We start from the raw sequence: 18721 nt of genomic DNA, 5'->3' as shown, positions 1-18721 counted from the left end.
TAATTGTGCAAAATGGGTTCAAACTGGAGTGTTAAGATAAAAGGATAATTTTAAAACATGGAAAGGAAGAAAAAAGACTTGCTTGTATTACAATTGAACTGGGTCAAACAAACTTGGGATTTTTTTATTCCTACACATTATATGAAATTTTATTACCAAAAATGTCCATGTTTACTTAATTACTCGGCCTGGACACGTTTTGTCTACAAATTCTATACAATTATTTAAACTAGAATCCTTTCTGCAGTAGCATTCCTTTTTTAGAAGCGGGATTTTGGGATAGCGTAGGATTCTACCGAGATTTTTGCAACGCAATAATCGCAATGAATTAAACCTGCAATTAAGCCATTTTTCTCACTATTCTGATACTCTGCTTTTTCAATACTCTGCTTTTCTCTGTCTATTATGGTTTCACAACCATAAACAAAGCAATTATCTATAATTGTATTGAATTTCGCGAAATAATGTCAAAAATAGCTATTATGCTTGAGCTAAATGGTAATTAGGATAACTTTGGGAGATACAGAGATTTTAATGTTGACGGAATTGTAGTCAGCGAAGATTCAAATTATAGTCAATTGAATTCTGCAATCGCAGAGCATCTAATGATCGATACATCAGAAAAAATCATCGACATCAAATACATTGTCAACGAATATTGTCCTCCAATGAAAATTCGGAACGATATGGGAGTTCGAGTATACATGGAGACGAAAAAGGAAAACAAAAGCTTAGAAATGTATCCGCTATGTATAACAGTGCGTGATTTCGATTTGAAATGCAGTATCTCTAATTCGAACACAATTGCAGGTTTGCTCTGTTATATCAGTGGTGATATTTGTTTATATTTCATGCGTTCTTCACTTTTTCTATAATATTGCTACAAACAAACTACATAACAAGTGTAGTTCAAATATTATGAATATAAAAGTATGGAATTTCATGTGTTCTATAATTTTACTACAAACTATCTACAATATATGTCAGAACTATAGTTAGCTTTAATTGATTGCAGGTTCATCTGGAACACTGAAGTTGATTGATATGCCAATATCTTCGGCGATAGTGGAATATGAAAATATCGTCATAACAGAACATACGCCAAGTGTTATTGAAGTAGGCCAAGTATACAAAGACAAGAAAACAATTGCCAGTGCAATGAAGTATTATTCTGTCATGAACAAGTTCCAATTTAGGGTGAAAAGGTCTAGTGCTAGAAGGTAGGAATAATTCATTCGTCAAAAAACATATCTTTGTTTAATTTGTAGTTTATTTGTATTTTTTTGTATAGTTTGAAATATCATTGTATACAAATTGTAGATAATTTGTAGTTTTTTTGTATATAAATTATTAAATATAAGAGTTTTATGCTTAAACAGCCTATTATTTTATAGCTACATTTTTTATAACATTCTTTAAATTGTTTGTATTGTGTTGGGGACAATTGTACATGGCACTTCAAGTCCACCAGCATAAATGATTCAGCATTGTTCAAGGTTCGAAAATTCAACAGTTTGCACACATGCTCTTTGATGGACAATACATATATACAACGCAAACCTACTGCCATGGTAGTTGGTATCATGGTTACACCAAAATATGTGGATCCTAAGACAATTTACACACCAAAAGACATACAAACTGATATGTTGTCTGAACACGGCGTGACTTAACATACATGCAAGCTTGGAGAGCAAAGGAAAAGGCTCTGGAATTTTCGAAAGGTCATCCTGCAATGAAGCATTGTCAGTGCAATGAAGCATTATTCTGTCATAAACAAGTTTCAATTTAGGGTGAAAAGGTCTAGTGCTAGAAGGTAGGAACAGTTCATTCGTCAAAAATCATATCTTTGTTTAATTTGTAGTTTATTTGTATTTTTTTGTATAGTTTGAAATATCATTGTATACAAATTGTAGATAATTTGTAGTTTTTCTGTATATAAATTGTTAAATATAAGAGTTTTATGCTTAAACAGCCTATTATTTTATAGCTACATTTTTCATAATATTCTTTAAATTATTTTTATTGTGTTGGGGACAATTGTACATGGCACTTCAAGTCCACCAGCATAAATGATTCAGCATTGTTCAAGGTTCGAAAATTCAACAGCTTGCACACATGCTCTTTGATGGACAATACATACATACAATGCAAACATACTGCCATGGTAGTTGGTAGCATGGTTATACCAAAATATGCGGATCCTAAGACAATTTACACACCAAAAGACATACAAACTGATATGTTGTCTGAACACGGCGTGAACTTAACATACATGCAAGCTTGGAGAGCAAAGGAAAAGGCTTTGGAATTTTTGAAAGGTCATCCTGCTGACTCCTACAGTCGATTGCCTAGTTATTTATATATTATGGAGAAGACTTATCCGGGGTCGGTAGTTAAATTGTAGAAGACTGACGATGACTGTTTCTTGTACACATTTGTTGCGCTTAGTCCGTCAATCAAGGGTTGGGAATATTGTAGGCCAGTTGTAGTAGTTGATGGGACCTTCTTGAAGTCGGCATACAGGGAAATAATACTAACAGCTAGCATAATGGATGCAATAGGTATTGTAGATTTATTGTAGAAATATTGTTGTAAATTTATTTTTTGTATGTATTATTTTTTCTTCTACAGTTTTATTATGGAAATTGAATTTCTTTTTACCACATATGATAGGTAGCATATTACCACTGGCATACACTGTTGTTGATTCAGAAAATTACGCATCATGGAAGTGGGTTTTTGAGCAATTCAAACATGCATATGGTGAAAAACCAAATATGTGTGTTGTTTCGGATCGGAATGAAAGTATCTTGAAGGCAACATCTATTGTTTATACCGGCATGCCACATTATGCTTGCATGTGGCATATTTGGACAAATATAAGGTCAAAGTTCAAGAAGGGTCATCTAAAGTTAAGCGAATTGTACTTTGCCACGGCACGATCATACACGCTTGATGAATTTAATGAAAGAATGTCAAAGATTGAAGAGATCGACACGCGTGTTAAAGCATACCTATACGATATTGGCTATCATAGATGGTCTCGAGTACATGCTACGGTGAACAGAACTTGGACGATGACATCAAACATTACAGAGTCAATAAATGCGGTAACAAGAGATGCAAGAGAGTTGTCGATAGTAGAACTATTAGAGTACATGAGGACTCTGCTTGAACGTTGGATTAATGAAAAATTATTGAAAGCAAAGGGTATATTCACATACCTTGGGAAAAAATACAACAAAGAGTAGGAGGACAACATGACATTATCGCAGAAGCTGAGAGTAAGCTAAATCCAATAACATCAGATCAATTATTCCATCAAACCAAATACATACAGTCATTGTAGATAAAATGTTGAACAATTGTAGTTATTTTGTATATGTTTCTGACAAGTTGTTGTGTGTTTGTAATGAAATTATAGGTCAGGGCTTCAAGAGATCACATCCATATAGTGATAGATGGTGTGAAGCGCTATATTGTTTGTCTTGAAAATGAGAGATGTAGTTATGGACAATTTCAGCTTGATGAACTTCCTTGTGCACATGCTTTGGCGGCTTTAGGGCACAAGAATGAATCTTATAAAAACTATTGTTCTCCTTATTACACGAGGGAGAGCCTCTTGCATACTTATGAAATACCAGTAGACTCGCTGCCTGATGAAAGCAAATGGAATGTGCCACAACATATAGCTGAAGAAGTTGTAATGCCACCTACCGAGAAAATACAGCCAGGAAGACCTAAAAATAAAGATACAAACCATATGATGAAGTAAATGCAAAGAAGTACAAGGTTTCATGTGGCAACTGCGGACTAGAAGGGCATAACAAAAGATCTTATAAGAATGCTCCCAAGAGGAAATAAAATTTAATAAAGTCACAAGATTTTTTGATAAATTGTGTTGAGGTGTTCTGGAGAATTATAGTTGAGGTATAATTGTGTTGATAAATTGAATAAAGACTGTCTCCTATAATGAAATATTTTCAGCTCTTAATGCAGTTGGTTTGTATTTATTTTATTTAATTACTGAGTGTATTAATTTCAGCCTTTCATAACTTGATTGAATTATGTATTTTTTTTATGTATAATACATTATTGTAGTTAAATAAGAAATTATATGCTAAAAATAACGATATCAAGTACTAACAACTTTCAACCAAAAACAAATAACAGATGTTTCTTATTCTAAGTAGTAGTATCCTGGATAAAATAACAAAACATAGGGTAAAAAAATTGTAGCACAAATCTGCTACAAATAAACTTCAACTGACTTGTTCTTAGATAACAATTTGTCTACAACTTTACTACAAAACAGCTACAACTAAACAATCTAACTACAATTTTTCTACAGAAAATGGCAACTAATTCTTCTTCTTTCGGACTTGTGCTCACTCGTTCACAGCTGGTGCACCTTTTTTTCTTCCTAATCTTCCAGTCATCTTGCTCTCACTAATTGCACCAGTATCTTGCTTCTTCCCAGCATAATCCCAAAGTAGCGCTCCATAGCGTCTACGATGTTGATCAATATCAGAAAGGTCTTCCTTTGAAACTGCTAACTCTCCAATGCTGGCATATTCTGCAAATGCAGCCACGTATACACCACAGTCACTGTAAAAAATAATAGGGAAAAAGATTTAGCATTCATTGTAAAATAAAATCTGTTAAATAGATAGAAGGAAAAATAACTTTTTCATACAGTGATCCCTTTTATTTTTGCTGAGGTATCTCACCGACCAACCACTGAATGTCAAGAGGGTCAGTAATACCTTTTTCAATGTATGCCTTTGTGTTCTTGTAGTTGATGTGTGGACGCTTGCCATAGAAGCCGGTGCATGACAAGTAGAGGGGAATCATAACAGCAAACTTGTTGACAACAAATTCAACAAGGTTGTGATTTCGTGAAGAGATCACTGAATCATAGACATCTAGAACCCTATCGGTAATGTCAAACACAACCAACAACCAATAAAATTTCTCCACAATGTTTATGGGCATAATCACAAAATCAACTTGATCCCATGCAACACTTGCGAGTAACCTATACCCCAATATGTATTCTGATACGACGTCCTGGGGTTTGACAACAACAAGCTTCTTTTCGGCAGGAGCATTGATGTACCTCTGATAAATTTATTCAATTCTAGTCTTAAACATAAAATCAGTGGTTGTAAACCGTATTTTATTTTGAGGACCATACTTTCTTTTCTTTCTCAAATAGTATAAAATAACATCAATGTGCTGCATAAAAACAGATTTTATTAGTTCTCAATGCTTCCTACAATTTAACTACAATATATCTACAAAACAACTACAAAATTTGGAAATGACAGAATAATACAACTAGTCATTAAATTCTGACAGGGTATGTGTTTACCGAGTCGTTGAGGACTTGCCCGGAATGTGCCAAAGTATAAAATCACTCATTTTTATCAACTTTCTCCACTCCAAGATCATACCACGTCTTAAGTTGGTTATCTTTTACAGTATAAGGCCCCTTCCTCCTATTTAAATACATAGCAATTACAATAAATATGTAGATTCAAGTGGAAATCCAAAAGATGAATGCACTCGAAAATATGAATAAATTGTATAAACTAACCTCTTTGAAACTGTATCGGTACCAAGGTACAACCACTTGTTGAATTTCTCCAACAAGTTGAGATCAACATCTTCGCCAATAACCCCAGTAAATGGATGCTTGATGAGGAAAATCGGAGGTCCAACAGAAGTGCTCCCACCAGAACTGTAAAAAGGGAGAAAGGGGGATCGGGCATGCTTTCCAGGTTGCCTTGTTCTTCCTTGATGCACAGGGGTTATTTCTTCTTCGTTAATCTCGCCGAACTTAACAATCTGGGAGAAGTTCTCTGGCAGCTCAAAATCATCAAGTGTAACTTCTCTTTTCTCAAATCTGGAGTCGTTGTCCGAATCACCTACATTAACGTAGTCGATTGGTTCACCTCCTTCTTCACAGCAATTATCTCCTTCTTGTATAAGATTCTCTTCTTGAATGAGAGATTGCATATTTGTCTCCTTCTCCTCATTCTTCTGTTCTCCTGGAATGCTTATTGTAGCTTCCTGTTTAGGAGATTCTGCAGGCATAGCTTCCTTCACTGTTATAGTAAATATGTTTAAGTTAATCAAATTGTAGATAGTTTGTACTAAACGCTAACATCACTGCATATAAATTGTAGTAAATTTGTTAAAATGTTATCTTGCATCTGATATGCAAAATGTATTATGAAATGTGATGATCACATGTACTAAATCATACCTGCATTCTCTTCATCAAATGCCCCTTCAAATTGGGAAGATAAATCAACATGTACAGGAACATTCTCCTCAATTTCTATGTCATTTACATGCCTTGTATCTAAGAAAATAATTGGAAATATAATGCATAGTAGTTGATACAAAATTAGGCAATAGGTAGATATATTGTAGACATAATGTAGATATATATATATATATATATGTAGATATATTTTAGGCATAATGTAGATATATTGTAGATATGTGTAGATATATTATAGATATACTGGAGATGCATGTTTTACTGCTGCTGGCATGCACTGGTTTATCACTATTGCCCAGAAAGTGTTAATTGTTCTTTTCTTTTGAGTGCTCGTCATTTTTGTAGAACTCCCAGCAAACTGCAGGCATTTAATTTGTTAGGCTATATACTTTATGAATGATAATATAAACTTAGACGTGATAAAAACTATTGTGTTCAAATGAAACCTTGGCATCAATGTTATCCTTTTGACTGTTTATCGCATGCAAAACAGCCTTGATTGAGTCATTGAGTAGCAGCTGAATGCTACCTAGTTCTTCAAAAATATCTTTCTTAAAAGATCCAAGATCTGAACCAACCTACATATTAAAATATAGAGAGTTAACGAAATAATTTGCATAACATAAATTAAAGAAACCATCCAGGATTATGTATATATGTTACCTTGTCAACATCTTTTCTTAATTTTTTTATTTGTTTCAGAATATCTTTCTTGTCATCTATCCAATTGCCTGCTTGTATCCGGATGGAGATGCAGCATCTATCGGATGCTCGAACTTAGTTTCAACTTCTTCAAGGATATATTCAACTTTATCTGATAAATTAATTCTTAAAAGCTCTTCTGGTGCTTCAATTATGTTGGTGAACTGAGTGAAAAAAAAAGAAATGAGAGTGACTTAGACATAATATGTATAAAAGTTGTAGATAATTATATTAGATTGTCTGCGCATAAGTGAAAACCATTTACCTTGATCCATGATGGTTTGATCATTCTATCTTCAATTACAGATAACCATATCTTGTCCTTACTAGCTTACCAACTAAGTATGTGAGGGATAGAATTAACAACCATTGTAGCTATATCAGTGTTGACGGTAGAGCAACACTCATACAACCATATTTGCATAGCTAGTGCAAAGCCTCGAATGACATAAAAATGAACATAAGGGTTGAGCTTATGCCTAACAGACTGAAGCAATTGTGTATAAGATTCACTACCCCATGCGTAGTTCGCATACTGTCCTGAGTCCATCAAATAGAACCTAAAATGGTCTATCAACCCTGCATTGTCTTTGTCTGAAGGAGAGGGAAAGAATTCTATGAGATATAGAATATACAACTTGACTGCATCCTTGTCGTTCACCTAACTACGGCTGGTTACAATTTGTTTTAAGTATGACTTCTCAACTTTTTTCTTGTTTGGAAAATAGTTCTCATTATTTTACTGTCATACGTAGGTGTGTAACTAAAGTCTGTCACTTCCATAAAATATATCAGACCACTAATCGGGGCAAACTCTCTCAAACCAAAATTCAGCCTCTGACCCTTTATCTCTGCTGAAAAAAAGTCGGAACCAGATGCATTCAATTCATACTTCATGAGAAGATGAATTGCTTACTTTTGAATACATATTCTAGGCAAGGAAAGCAAACAACTTTAAACCATTTTCAGATAGTAAATCCTTGATTTACCCAGGAATAATGGGGTCGGATAATGTCTGAAACCCAATGATCCCATAATCAACATTATGAGGTGCAAAAAATAGTCCATTCTGCAGCAAAATGAAAAAAAAGTTATTAAAACAAGGCTCAAAACTAGAAAACAAAATAACTACATTTATAATACAATTTATCTACAATCAGATAAACAGAGTCAAAAACAGAAAACAAAATAACTACAATTATATTATAATTTATCTACAATCTTTAAAATAGAGTCAAAATCCGGAAAAACGTTTATATAATAATGTATATACAATCAGAAACTATAAATCTATAATAAATCTACACAATGTAAATAAATTTTTTACAACTACAAAAACAAAAATTATATTGATTCATAAGAATGAGAATAAAGTTTTTTAGCTTTAAAAAAAATATATTGTTGAAACTACTAAATTTTTACCTTCACCAAAGACTGTTGGGGAACAGTTTTAGAAGATTTTTGAACTTTCTTCTTTTTTGAAGGTTTTATATTAGGAGACACTCTAATTTTTTTTGCAACTTTAATGACAGCTTCTTCGACGAAATCATCATCGAAATCAATCTCTTTCCCTTTCCTTTTTGCAGATTTGACAGGTATCGACGATTCACCTGCATCAATATCGTGCTTTTATTTTGTACGAGCTTCTACCCTAGCTTCACGAGGGGAAAGCCTGGGCTTGTTCTCTTCTTTGCATGAGCTGATTTTGAAACCTTTTTGGGTGAATTCTATGAGAAAACATCAAAATCAAATGTAGGAATATCGGCTCCTTTATCTTTTTTAGGGCTGATTTTTGAAGCTATTTTCTTCTTCATTAAAAATCAAGCAAAGCATATATGTTAACGGAGGTGATTTTTTGAAGAAGAGAGTAAAAATTTAGAATATTTTTTGAAGAAGAGAGAAAATAGATGTTAATAGAGGGATTCTGAAATTTGTGGAGAGAGAATCGTGTTTGAGTGTAAGATACGGGGGGTGGCATGTGGAGAGAGAAACGTGGGGGGAGTGGAAGATACGTTAGAGTTATTTTAGGACACTAATTACTATCATTAATTGCCTTAAATTATACATAAATGATAATTGAATATATAATATATAATTATATTAAAACTTGAGTGGGGAGGGTAATATAGTTTCATATAGTGTATAGGAATGTAAAAAATTTTATACTTCACGGCCTATCCAAGCCCCAACCGTACCCCACCCATCGATGTCATGTCCGGTGCATGACCAAATGGCGTCATTTGTTCACCAAACGATGTCACTTCTAGTCAATCCTAGTCAAATTAATCTTGGCCCTTTGTTTTCCCTTATCCAACGACCAGGAACTCACCGCCCCATCCTTTAAAATTGTCTGAAACCCGGTGCTACCCGCTCCCCCCAAAAACCCGTCTCTAATACACTACCTTCTCCTCGCCATCAAACGCCCATTTCCGCCGCCGAAAATCGCCTCACGGCGAAGGAGCACCACCAAATAACCCCAAGTCATCACCTTATACTCCCTGTCACCTCCCTATATCCCCCTGCAATTAGTTCCACCACAAAACCCCAGGATTGCTCGATTAGTAGATCTAAATATGACCAAAAGCCTAAAATTGCTCCATTTCTTGATTTTCTCCAATCTTGATCAGTTTGAGTAGTCAAATCGACATCAATCGGTTGCTCTTGAGAAGAGCAATCGGTTGATGCTAATTTCAATTCATTGCATGGCCACCGGAGTCCGGGCAAATGCTATTGACCATCGCCAACTTCTCCTTTTCTCGTTCCGGCTAAGTTCGGCCTCAGATGGTAATCTTTTGTCTTCTTCTTCGTTTGTTTTCTTTAAAATCATTTTGATCTGTTAGTTTTTTGTTTTCTCTTCAGTCGCATGGGAACTATTTGTACTTACTCTTGGAAATTAAATTTTTTTATAATTTGTTGCAACTGTTTATAATAGTATCAATTAGTTTCAATCGCATTAATTAAAATCCGATGTTTCCTTAAATTCTAATATTTTTGGTCAAGATTTGGATGATGTTTGTTGTTTTTTATTTGTTGAAAGAGGCTCTGAACACAATCTGTTCTATGTAAGGGGTTGCTCACTCACACTTTTCTCATTCATGCACCTCTGAAAATACACACTCATTCACGAACACACAAAAAAAAAGGTGAGAGAAGTTTTCTGCAATACAAAAAGTGTTCAGCTCATATCTGTAGTTCCCAAAATCTTCATTCTTCATTAGTTTATCACACTATTTCTGGAATTCTGAAGGTTGATTGAGCTTCTAAAATTGTTGTTCTTTGCTGAAAATCAGTAGTCTGAGCTCATCAAATGTTCGAGTGTTTAGATGTAAAATTCTACCTGATTTTCACAGATCCATGCAAGTTATTAAATGTTTTGTTTAAACTCATGGAAATGTTTGTGCTGAAAGTTGTGTTTTGCAGATCTGGTTATTATTTCAAATTGTCTCACTCGTTCAGATAGTTGTCACCCACACATGCTTATGGAACTTACCGCAAACACCTTGTCTAGTTGGAGATAGTCTGTGATCTGAAGCATTTTCATAACTCGAACAGGCTAGTTTAACATCATAAATCTGAATATGGAATGAATTGGTGCAATTTTTTACGCAAATAAATCATGTGTGTCCATTTTATATATATAAAAGTGTAATTGGTAATTTGGCGACTAGTGTTAAATGTTTAGACCTTGTCAGAGGTCAGTACTACTTTATTTGGTCCCAATAATAAATAGGGCCCATTTTCACAGCTTGTTAACATTAGGAGCACCTGAGCTCCATTACATGAGACCCCATCCCATGGCCTGGACACACGAATATCCATCAGGCCCATTCCCATAATGGATTCAAGCTGAGCCCTCTTTACTTTAAAGGCTCAAGTCGTATTTAACTGTAGAACCAAATTTGGGTCATCTTATGCCCTTAGTTTGATTGGTCGACTTTAGTTACACGATCAGAATTTTAATCAAGCAGACCCAATTTATTTACTCTCAAATAGCTTTAGTCTCATGTGATCAACTAGATCCACGTAAGAGTGTGTAATCATGGCAGAATATAAGTAAGTAGTTGTATACTTTTCTCCACAATGCTAATCCATAATTTATGACCTTACATTAATCTCAAAGTAGTGTAGAATAACAAATCATGAACATTCGTAGTTGCCTTAGGCACGTTTATTAATTAAATCATCACTGTTATGGGTACGGTTCTCGTGGCATAATTGTTGCACGTTTGCTTGACTTGACCTTATAACTTCAAATAATAATAGAATAAATATGATGCAAGTCACGGGTGTGTTTCACGTGATTTGTGATGCATATAAAACAACAAGTGCATGACATCGTGACTTACTTCAAATAAAATCCATTATTATATAAAAAATATAATCATACGCGGTAAAAAGATAAAATGCACATAAGGTTTAAAACGTATAATAATCAGATAATTAACGTGAGGATAATTGTAAAGAGACAGTGCTAAAATTGCGGAATTCGGGAGTGCCTCACACCTTCTCCTGGATTAACATAATTCTTTACTCGATCTTTTGTGTTTCGCAAACTTAAACAGAGTCAAACTACCTTGAATTGGGATTTGAAATAAAAACTAGTGACTTGGGACACCTTAATAATTATTTCAAGTGGTGACTCTCAAATAAATAAATAATCTCTTTTTAATAATGTCACTTAAAGTGAAAACTTCTTTTCGGAAAAAGGAGTGTGACAACATCCAGACAGAAATCAAGCACCCAATAGTCCTTTTCACATCCCAAGCAAACTCTTCTCGTCACATCCAAGTCACCTAAACACTTCCCGCAGTAACATCATACTCATCATATAGCCATCCAACCACTCATCGAGCCATAAATCTCACTCCTAGAAATACTAACGGACATATAAGTCTAAAAGCACATAGTTACACAATTGAAACTACCGAGCCCAAGCTGTGGTCTAACCTGGCCTCAAGTCCTCCAGACTGGCCAAACTCCATAACACAGAGAACACATCTCGCACCTCATCCCCGAAATCACAAGTCGTCGATGCACAGCGAACATCGAATGCTCAACATCACGTACGGGTGAGTAGAAGGAATTCAAAGAGATACGTTTCAAGATGAATCAATATCGCACTATAAGGAAAGAAAGATGAGAAGTTTATCCTAGAAGCCCAGTAGCCTCTCGAAGATAGGTATGGATGTCATCATACCGATCCACAAGACTCTACTAGACACTTGCTCATGATTCGTAGAACCTATGAACCTAGAGCTCTGATACCAACTTGTCACGACCCCAAATTCAACTAGTTGTGATGACACCTAGCCCAATCCACTAGGTAAGACAAATAACAGTCAACACAACTCAAATGAGAATAATAAGAGCCAATGAGTACAATAACTGAACTTCTATTAAAAAATTTCAAGGATTTGTAGTACAAATCATAAGTTTCTAAGATTTAGAATTTACAAAGTTGGTACGAAATAAGTACATCATCTGTTCGAAATATACATCAACATATTTGCAAATCTAAAGCTACCGAGGACAAGTGGCAGTTATATCCGGAAAGCAGGTACATCCTCAATGCCAACTCCCACCATACACATCAATATCAGCTTAAGATTTGCACGAAAGGTGCAGAAGTATTGTATGAGTACAATCGATCCCATGTACTCAATAAGTAACAAACATATTCTTAAGTTGAAAGTAGTGATGGGCTCGGAAGATAGTCGGAGTCCAACATCAATAATCGATAATAACATGAGATATAATAATGCCGGAAATGGTACACAACTCAGAAAAATATTATGCTCAGCTCGATCAAAATTACACGAAAATAGACATACTTTTCAAGTATGACAGTCAAAGTTCAAATATTACCACCGAAATCAATTAAACATGAGTTTATCAAAAGAACTGTATTTTTCCAGTTCACAACACTAGATAAGAATTTTCGTTTACCAATTAGCATGAGAAAAATACATCTTTACGTTTACATGTCAAGTATACATGTCAAGTCAATATCATCTGTTTATCAGCTAGCATGAGAAAAATGCATCTATATACCTACATGTCAAATATACATGTCAAGTAACTAATATCCCAGTGAAACCATCAAGTACACTCACTTTTAGCACACTCAAGGTGCCTGGCTCAAATGCCCCTCGCCATCACAAACACAATCACTCAGCACTGTGCGGGTGCCTGGCTCAAAAGCCCCTCAACAAAGCATATGTATATATCACTGTGCCTACGCCCATTGCTGGCATTTCAGACTCCGGAGGGGCAAATCCTGTCCAAACGCTAATCATTAGCTAATATGACATGTTGCGACGTGCAATCCGATCCAAATAATAATAAAGCCAATATGGCATATTGCGCGTGCAACCCGATCCAAATAACAATCTGTTTGCGGCGTGCAACCCGATCCAATAATCTTGCTTTCCCATTGATTTTTCCACCTAGTTAGTATGTATTTAAGGTGTAAAGTGAGAGCTAGAGGCTAGGGATTTGAAAAATTTGATTTGGGGATTTGGGTGATGATTTGGTGTCGAATTTTGATAAATTTGGTATGGTTGAACTCGTGGTTGAATAGGCTTTCGGGTTTTGTGATTTTTGTCGAATTTCGAGACGTGGGCCCGGGGATCGTCTTTTGAGTCAATTTTTGACTTTTGATTAATAGCTTAGCATTTTCTTATGGAGTTGATTCCTTTAGCCGTAGTGATTATATTGAATTGTTTATGGCCAGATTCGAGGGATTCGGAGGCCGTTTCGTGAGGCAAGGGTATGTTGTAGTAGAGATTGGCTCGGATTGAGGTAAGTAACTGTTCTAAATTTGGTTCTGAGGGTACGAAACCCCGTATTACATGTCATGTATTTGGTTTTGAGGTGGCGCACATGCAAGGTGACAGCCGTGTGGTCGTGCACCGTAGGAATTATGACTTGGTCAAATTCCATGGAACTGTGTAGTTGAATAATCTGTTGTTATTTGTACATTCTCCATGTAGTAGAGAAATTTAATCATAAATCATGTTAGAAATTATGTTTAGACTATGTGTTGGACTATAGGGACCTACATAGGTCGTGTACATGTTGAATTATCTGCTAAATTATTGTTTCGTACTCAATCACTGTTTTATTTGCATGTTACATTTCAGTCTCTATTGTTCATTATTGATGCATCATATTATTGTTGTTTAGGTTGCTTATCATAATTTCTGAGAGCCCGAGAGACTGGAGAGGTTGATGACTAAGTGAGGTCGAAGGACTGATTGTGAGGATGTTTATGGGATCGGGCTGCACGTCACAATATGTTTCACTGATATATATGACATGATTGGCTTGTTATAGCGCTTGAGCTGAAGGAGCCCCTCCGGAGTCTGTACATACCCCCAATGAGCGCAAGTACTTACTGAGTGCGAGTACCGACTGTCGAGTGCTGAGCGATTGAGAGGAATGAGTGACTCTGAGGAATGAGTGATTGTGAGGTTAGAGTGAATGGGAGGACTGAGTGATTGTTACTCTGAGAGGCTGCATTCGACTTTCATTTCTGCTGCACTTCAGCTGTCATATATCATTGTCTTGAATTTTCTAAGAGACATTATCTTCTGTTCCAGTTGAACTTGACATGAATTAACTGTTTTGGCTTTAATTGTCGAACTTGAGAGATTGCCTACTTTCCTATATTGAAATCACTGTAATTGAACTTTGACTGTGAAGCTCGTCACTACATTCAGTTATTTATTTAGTCTTGTTACTTACTGAGTTGGTTGTACTCACGCTACACCCTGTACTTCGTGTGTAGATCCAAGTGTTTCCGGACACGGGGGTTGTTTATTTCAACGCACAGTTGATCTTCTAGAGATTTTGAGGTAGTTTTCGGCGTTTTGCACACCTTGTCTCTCCTTCCCTATCTTTTCGTTTATTGTATTTAGTTCAGACTATAGACAGTGTTTTCCAGACTTGTGATGTATAGATGTCCATGTACTTTGTGACACCCCGATAGCTGGGAACTTCCGCATTGTGTTTTGGATTTTTATCCCTGTTTTATGAGAACTTTTATTATTTAAACTGCTTTAATTCATTTTTGTTAAAAGTGTTGGAATTATTTTGAACTGTCGGCTTGCCTAGTACCACGATAGGCGTCATCACGATAGGTTAGGATGTTGGGTCGTGACAAGTTGGTATTAGAGCCTAGGTTATATAGGTCTCACGAGTCATGAGCAGGTTTAGTAGAGTCTTGTGGATCAGTACGGAGACGTCTGTACTTATCTTCGAGAGGTTTTCGAACCATTAGGAAACTTCATATTCTTGTATTCTTGTCGTGCGGATTTGTTGATTCCGGTAACTAAACTTATGTATTCTATTCTCTCGCAGATGGTGAGGACACGTGCTACCGGACAGGATGGACAACCACCAGTACCACCAGCTAGGGCCACGAGAGGCAGAGGTCGCGGTAAGGGTCGCGGTAGGGGCAGAGGTGCAGCTCGTACAATAGCTAGAGTAACACTTGCAGATCTACCAGTTGCTTTAGCTTAGGAGCAGTTTCCAGATATGGCTGAGCCAGTGGGGCCAGCTCAGGCACCAGCTGTGCCCATTATGAATCTCGACCTTCAGGAGGCTTTGGCCCATATATTGACCGTTTGCACTGGCCTTGCTCAGGTTGTTTCGGCTCAGGCCGCACCAGCCACTTTTTAGGCCGATAGAGGTACTCATACCCCCGCTGCCCGTACTTCAGAGCAGCTGATGCAAGGACTCAGACACCTGAGGTACTAATAGCCTAGCCGGTTACAGTTGTTCAGGCCCCGGTGGTCCCCGTTATGACTGATGATGAGTAGAGGAGAGTTGAGAGATTTGGAGGCTTCAACCTCCATCATTTAGCAGTGTTGAGTCAGAGGATGCCCAGGGTTTCTTGTATAAGTGCCAGCAAATTCTTTGCACTGCAGGCATTCTGGAGACTAGTGGGGTCTCGTTCACTACTTTTTAATTTACTGGGGCTGCCTTCAGATGGTGGGAGGCTTATGAGAGGTGCAGGCCGATCGGTGCAGCACCACTTTCATGGCAGGAGTTCTCCGTTCTCTTCTTGGAGAAGTTCGTTTCGCAGTCTCGCAGGGAGGAACTGCGCAGATAGCTTGAGCAATTACAACATGAGGGCATATCTGTGACGCAATACTAGATGAGGTTTTCTGAGTTGGCTCATCACGCAGTTTGGTTGGTTCCCACTGATAGGGAGAGGATTAAGAGGTTCATTGATGGCCTCACATATCAACTGTAGTTGCTTATGACTCGGGAGAGGGTGTCTGGTGCCACTTTTGATAAGGTGGTCGACATTGCTCGGCAGATAGAGATGGTCTGCAATCAGGAGCGGGGAGAGAGGGAGGCTAAGAGGCCTCATAGCTCGAGTGGTTTCAGCGTTGCTCCTTCTGGGGGTCAGTTCTACCACGACAGGGGTCGTCCGTATTGGCATGCTCAGACGGATCGCCCAGTTTACCATGGTGCATCATCTAGCCATGATTCATACAGTACTCATCAGGGTCAGTCATCTCTCAATGCCCTTCTAGCCCAGAGTTTGTCCCGTGCTCCTTCAGTTCAGGGTTCATCTGCACTGGGTTCTTCTAGCGGTTACTCTGGTCCTCGGGGCCCGATTCAGTCCCACCACCTCCAGCACCGAGGAGTTGCTTTGAGTGCGGGGAGTTTGGGCATATGTGGAGGCAGTGTCCTCATCGCCCGGGAGGTCCAGTGCAACAGAGGAGTCAGGCTGCGACTTCAGCACCAGTTACTTCACCACCCGCCCAGCTAGCTCGGGGTGGGACTCAGTCAGCTAGGGGTCGCCTAAGAGGGGGAGGCCAATCAGGTGGAGGCCAGGCCCAATTCTATGCCATTCCTGCCAGGCCAGATGTTGTTGCTTCCGATGCAGTGATAACATATATTATCTCAGTATGCCACAAGGATGCCTTTGTATTATTTAACCCTAGTTTCACTTATTTATATGTATCCTCATATTTTGCTCATTATCTGGATATGTCCCGTTAATCCTTAGTTTCATCTGTTTATGTATCTACGCTAGTGGGCGATACTATTATTGTGGATCGTGTATATCAGTCGTGTGTAGTGACTATTGGGGGATTGGAGACTAGAGTTGATCTTTTGTTGTTTAGTATGGTGGACTTCGACGTGATTATGGGTTTGGATTGGTTATATCCATGTCATATTGTTCTGGATTGTCATGCTAAGATCGTGACGTTGGCGTTGCCGGGGTTTCCAAGGATTGAGTGGAGAGGTTCTCTAGACTATGTTCCCAGCAAAGTGATCTCATATTTGAAGGCCCGGCGGATGGTTGGGAAGGGTTGTTTATCTTATTTGGCCTTTGTGAGGGATGTTGGTGCTGATTCTCCTACTATTGATTCTGTTCCGGTGGTGCGAGATTTTTTGGATGTGTTTCCTGCAAACCTACCGGGCATGCTGCCCAACAGATATATTGACTTTGGTATTGACTTGGTGCTGGGCACTCAGCCCATTTCTATTTCATCGTATCGTATGGCACCAACTGAGTTAAAGGAATTGAAGGAGCAACTTCAGAAACTTCTTGATAAAGAGTTTATTAGGCCTAGTGAGTCGCCTTGGGGGCACCGATTCTGTTTGTGAAGAAAAAGGATGGTACTATACGGATGTGGCTCTCAAAAGTGATCTGATACCTTCTTCCCTTGGTCTGGGAGGTAGGTTATGTAGGCGACAACTATTCATAGGTTGCTCGATCAGGCCAAATAACCGATTTTGAGTATGCCTGAGATTGCCATAAGACCTTCTCCCTCTTAGAAACAGGCTAATCAAAATGGGGCACTTTGCATTGATTACAGGCAGTTGAACAAAGTTACGATCAAGAACAAGTATCCATTTCCGCACATTGATGATCTATTTGACCAGCTTCAGGGAGAGAGGGTGTTTTCTAGGATGGCTTGAGGCCTAGGTATCACCAGTTAAAGATTCGGGACTCGGATATTTCAAAGACAACATTCATGACCCGTTATGGTCATTATGAGTTCCTCGTGATGTCTTTTGGGCTGACCAACGCCCCAGCAACATTCATGCATATGATGAATAGTGTATTTCAGCCTTATCTCGACTCGTTTGTCCTAGTGTTCATTGATGGTATCCTGGTGTACTCTCGTAGCCAAGAGGAGCATGCCCAACATTTGAGGATTGTGTTGCAGCGGTTGGGGGAGGAGAAGTTTTATGCTAAGTTCTCCAAATGTGAGTTTTGGCTTAGTTCAGTGGCATTCTTGGGGCACGTGGTGTCCAGTGAGGGGATTCAGGTGGATCCAAAGAAAATAGAGGTGGTTCAGAGTTGGCCCAGACGGCACTCCGCTATGGAGATTCGGAGCTTTCTCGGCTTGGCCGGTTATTATCGTCGCTTCGTGGAGGGATTCTTGTCTATTGCATCGCCTTTGACCAAATTGACCCAGAAGGGTGCTATTTTCAGATGGTCGGATGAGTGTGAGGAGAGCTTTCAGAAGCTCAAGACTGCTTTGACCACAACTCCAGTTCTAGTTCTACCTTCAACTTCTGGTTCTTATACAGTGTATTGTGATGCTTCTCGGATCGGTATTGGATGTGTCTTGATGCAAGAGAGTAGAGTAATTGCTTATGCTTCGTGCTAGTTGAAGCCTTAGGAGAAGAACTACCCCGTCCATGATTTGGAATTAGCTACCATCGTTCATGCATTGAAGATTTGGAGGCATT

General features: G+C 37.9%; 2 protein-coding genes and 1 long non-coding RNA gene across 4 annotated transcripts; 2 read left to right on the top strand and 1 right to left on the bottom strand.

Moving 5' to 3' along the window:
* Positions 1-704: 704 nt before the first annotated feature.
* LOC138908181 (uncharacterized) lies at positions 705-3778 on the top strand. Its single transcript, XM_070198830.1, has 5 exons — positions 705-810; positions 1016-1220; positions 2452-2564; positions 2677-3113; positions 3428-3778. The coding sequence occupies exons 1-5, from the start codon at positions 705-707 to the stop codon at positions 3776-3778; spliced, it is 1212 nt and encodes a 403-aa protein (XP_070054931.1).
* Positions 3779-4215: 437 nt separating this feature from the next.
* Positions 4216-8891, bottom strand: LOC104121352 (uncharacterized). Of its 2 annotated transcripts, XR_004503684.2 has the most exons (8): positions 8420-8891; positions 7263-8066; positions 6959-7161; positions 6742-6873; positions 6275-6653; positions 5603-6113; positions 4770-5504; positions 4216-4611 (listed from the first exon to the last, which is right to left on the bottom strand). XR_004503684.2 is itself a non-coding variant. In XM_070188824.1 (7 exons), the coding sequence occupies exons 5-7, from the start codon at positions 6492-6494 to the stop codon at positions 5420-5422; spliced, it is 816 nt and encodes a 271-aa protein (XP_070044925.1). In that variant the 5' UTR covers positions 6495-6653; positions 6742-6873; positions 6959-7161; positions 7263-8066; positions 8420-8891; the 3' UTR covers positions 4627-5419. The 2 variants fall into 2 exon arrangements, 1 of the variants encoding a protein (XP_070044925.1); XM_070188824.1 differs by lacking the exon at positions 4216-4611 and having other exon boundaries at positions 4627-5504.
* Positions 8892-8970: 79 nt separating this feature from the next.
* Positions 8971-10653, top strand: LOC104121351 (uncharacterized). Its single transcript, XR_691912.4, has 2 exons — positions 8971-9781; positions 10418-10653. It is a non-coding gene; the product is annotated as an uncharacterized lncRNA (long non-coding RNA).
* The last annotated feature ends 8068 nt before the right edge of the window (positions 10654-18721 follow it).

This window comes from Nicotiana tomentosiformis, chromosome 1 (assembly GCF_000390325.3).
Source record: "Nicotiana tomentosiformis chromosome 1, ASM39032v3, whole genome shotgun sequence".
NCBI classification, from domain to species: domain Eukaryota; kingdom Viridiplantae; phylum Streptophyta; class Magnoliopsida; order Solanales; family Solanaceae; genus Nicotiana; species Nicotiana tomentosiformis.
The sequence above is the reverse complement of the archived record's forward strand: the minus strand, read 5'-3'. Positions and strand labels throughout refer to the sequence as shown.

Excerpts from the sequence above, each read along its gene's own strand:
- LOC138908181 (XM_070198830.1), top strand. The coding sequence starts at position 705 with ATGGAGACGAAAAAGGAAAACAAAAGCTTAGAAATGTATCCGCTATGT. Across the intron at positions 811-1,015 it reads TAATTCGAACACAATTGCAG|GTTCATCTGGAACACTGAAG; the intron begins GTTTGCTCTGTT and ends AATTGATTGCAG. Across the intron at positions 1,221-2,451 it reads AAAAGGTCTAGTGCTAGAAG|TCCGTCAATCAAGGGTTGGG; the intron begins GTAGGAATAATT and ends TGTTGCGCTTAG.
- LOC104121352 (XM_070188824.1), bottom strand. The coding sequence starts at position 6,494 with ATGCCTAAAATATATCTACATATATATATATATATATATCTACATTAT. Across the intron at positions 6,114-6,274 it reads ATTTGATGAAGAGAATGCAG|TGAAGGAAGCTATGCCTGCA; the intron begins GTATGATTTAGT and ends TTACTATAACAG. Across the intron at positions 5,505-5,602 it reads ACCGATACAGTTTCAAAGAG|GAGGAAGGGGCCTTATACTG; the intron begins GTTAGTTTATAC and ends GTATTTAAATAG.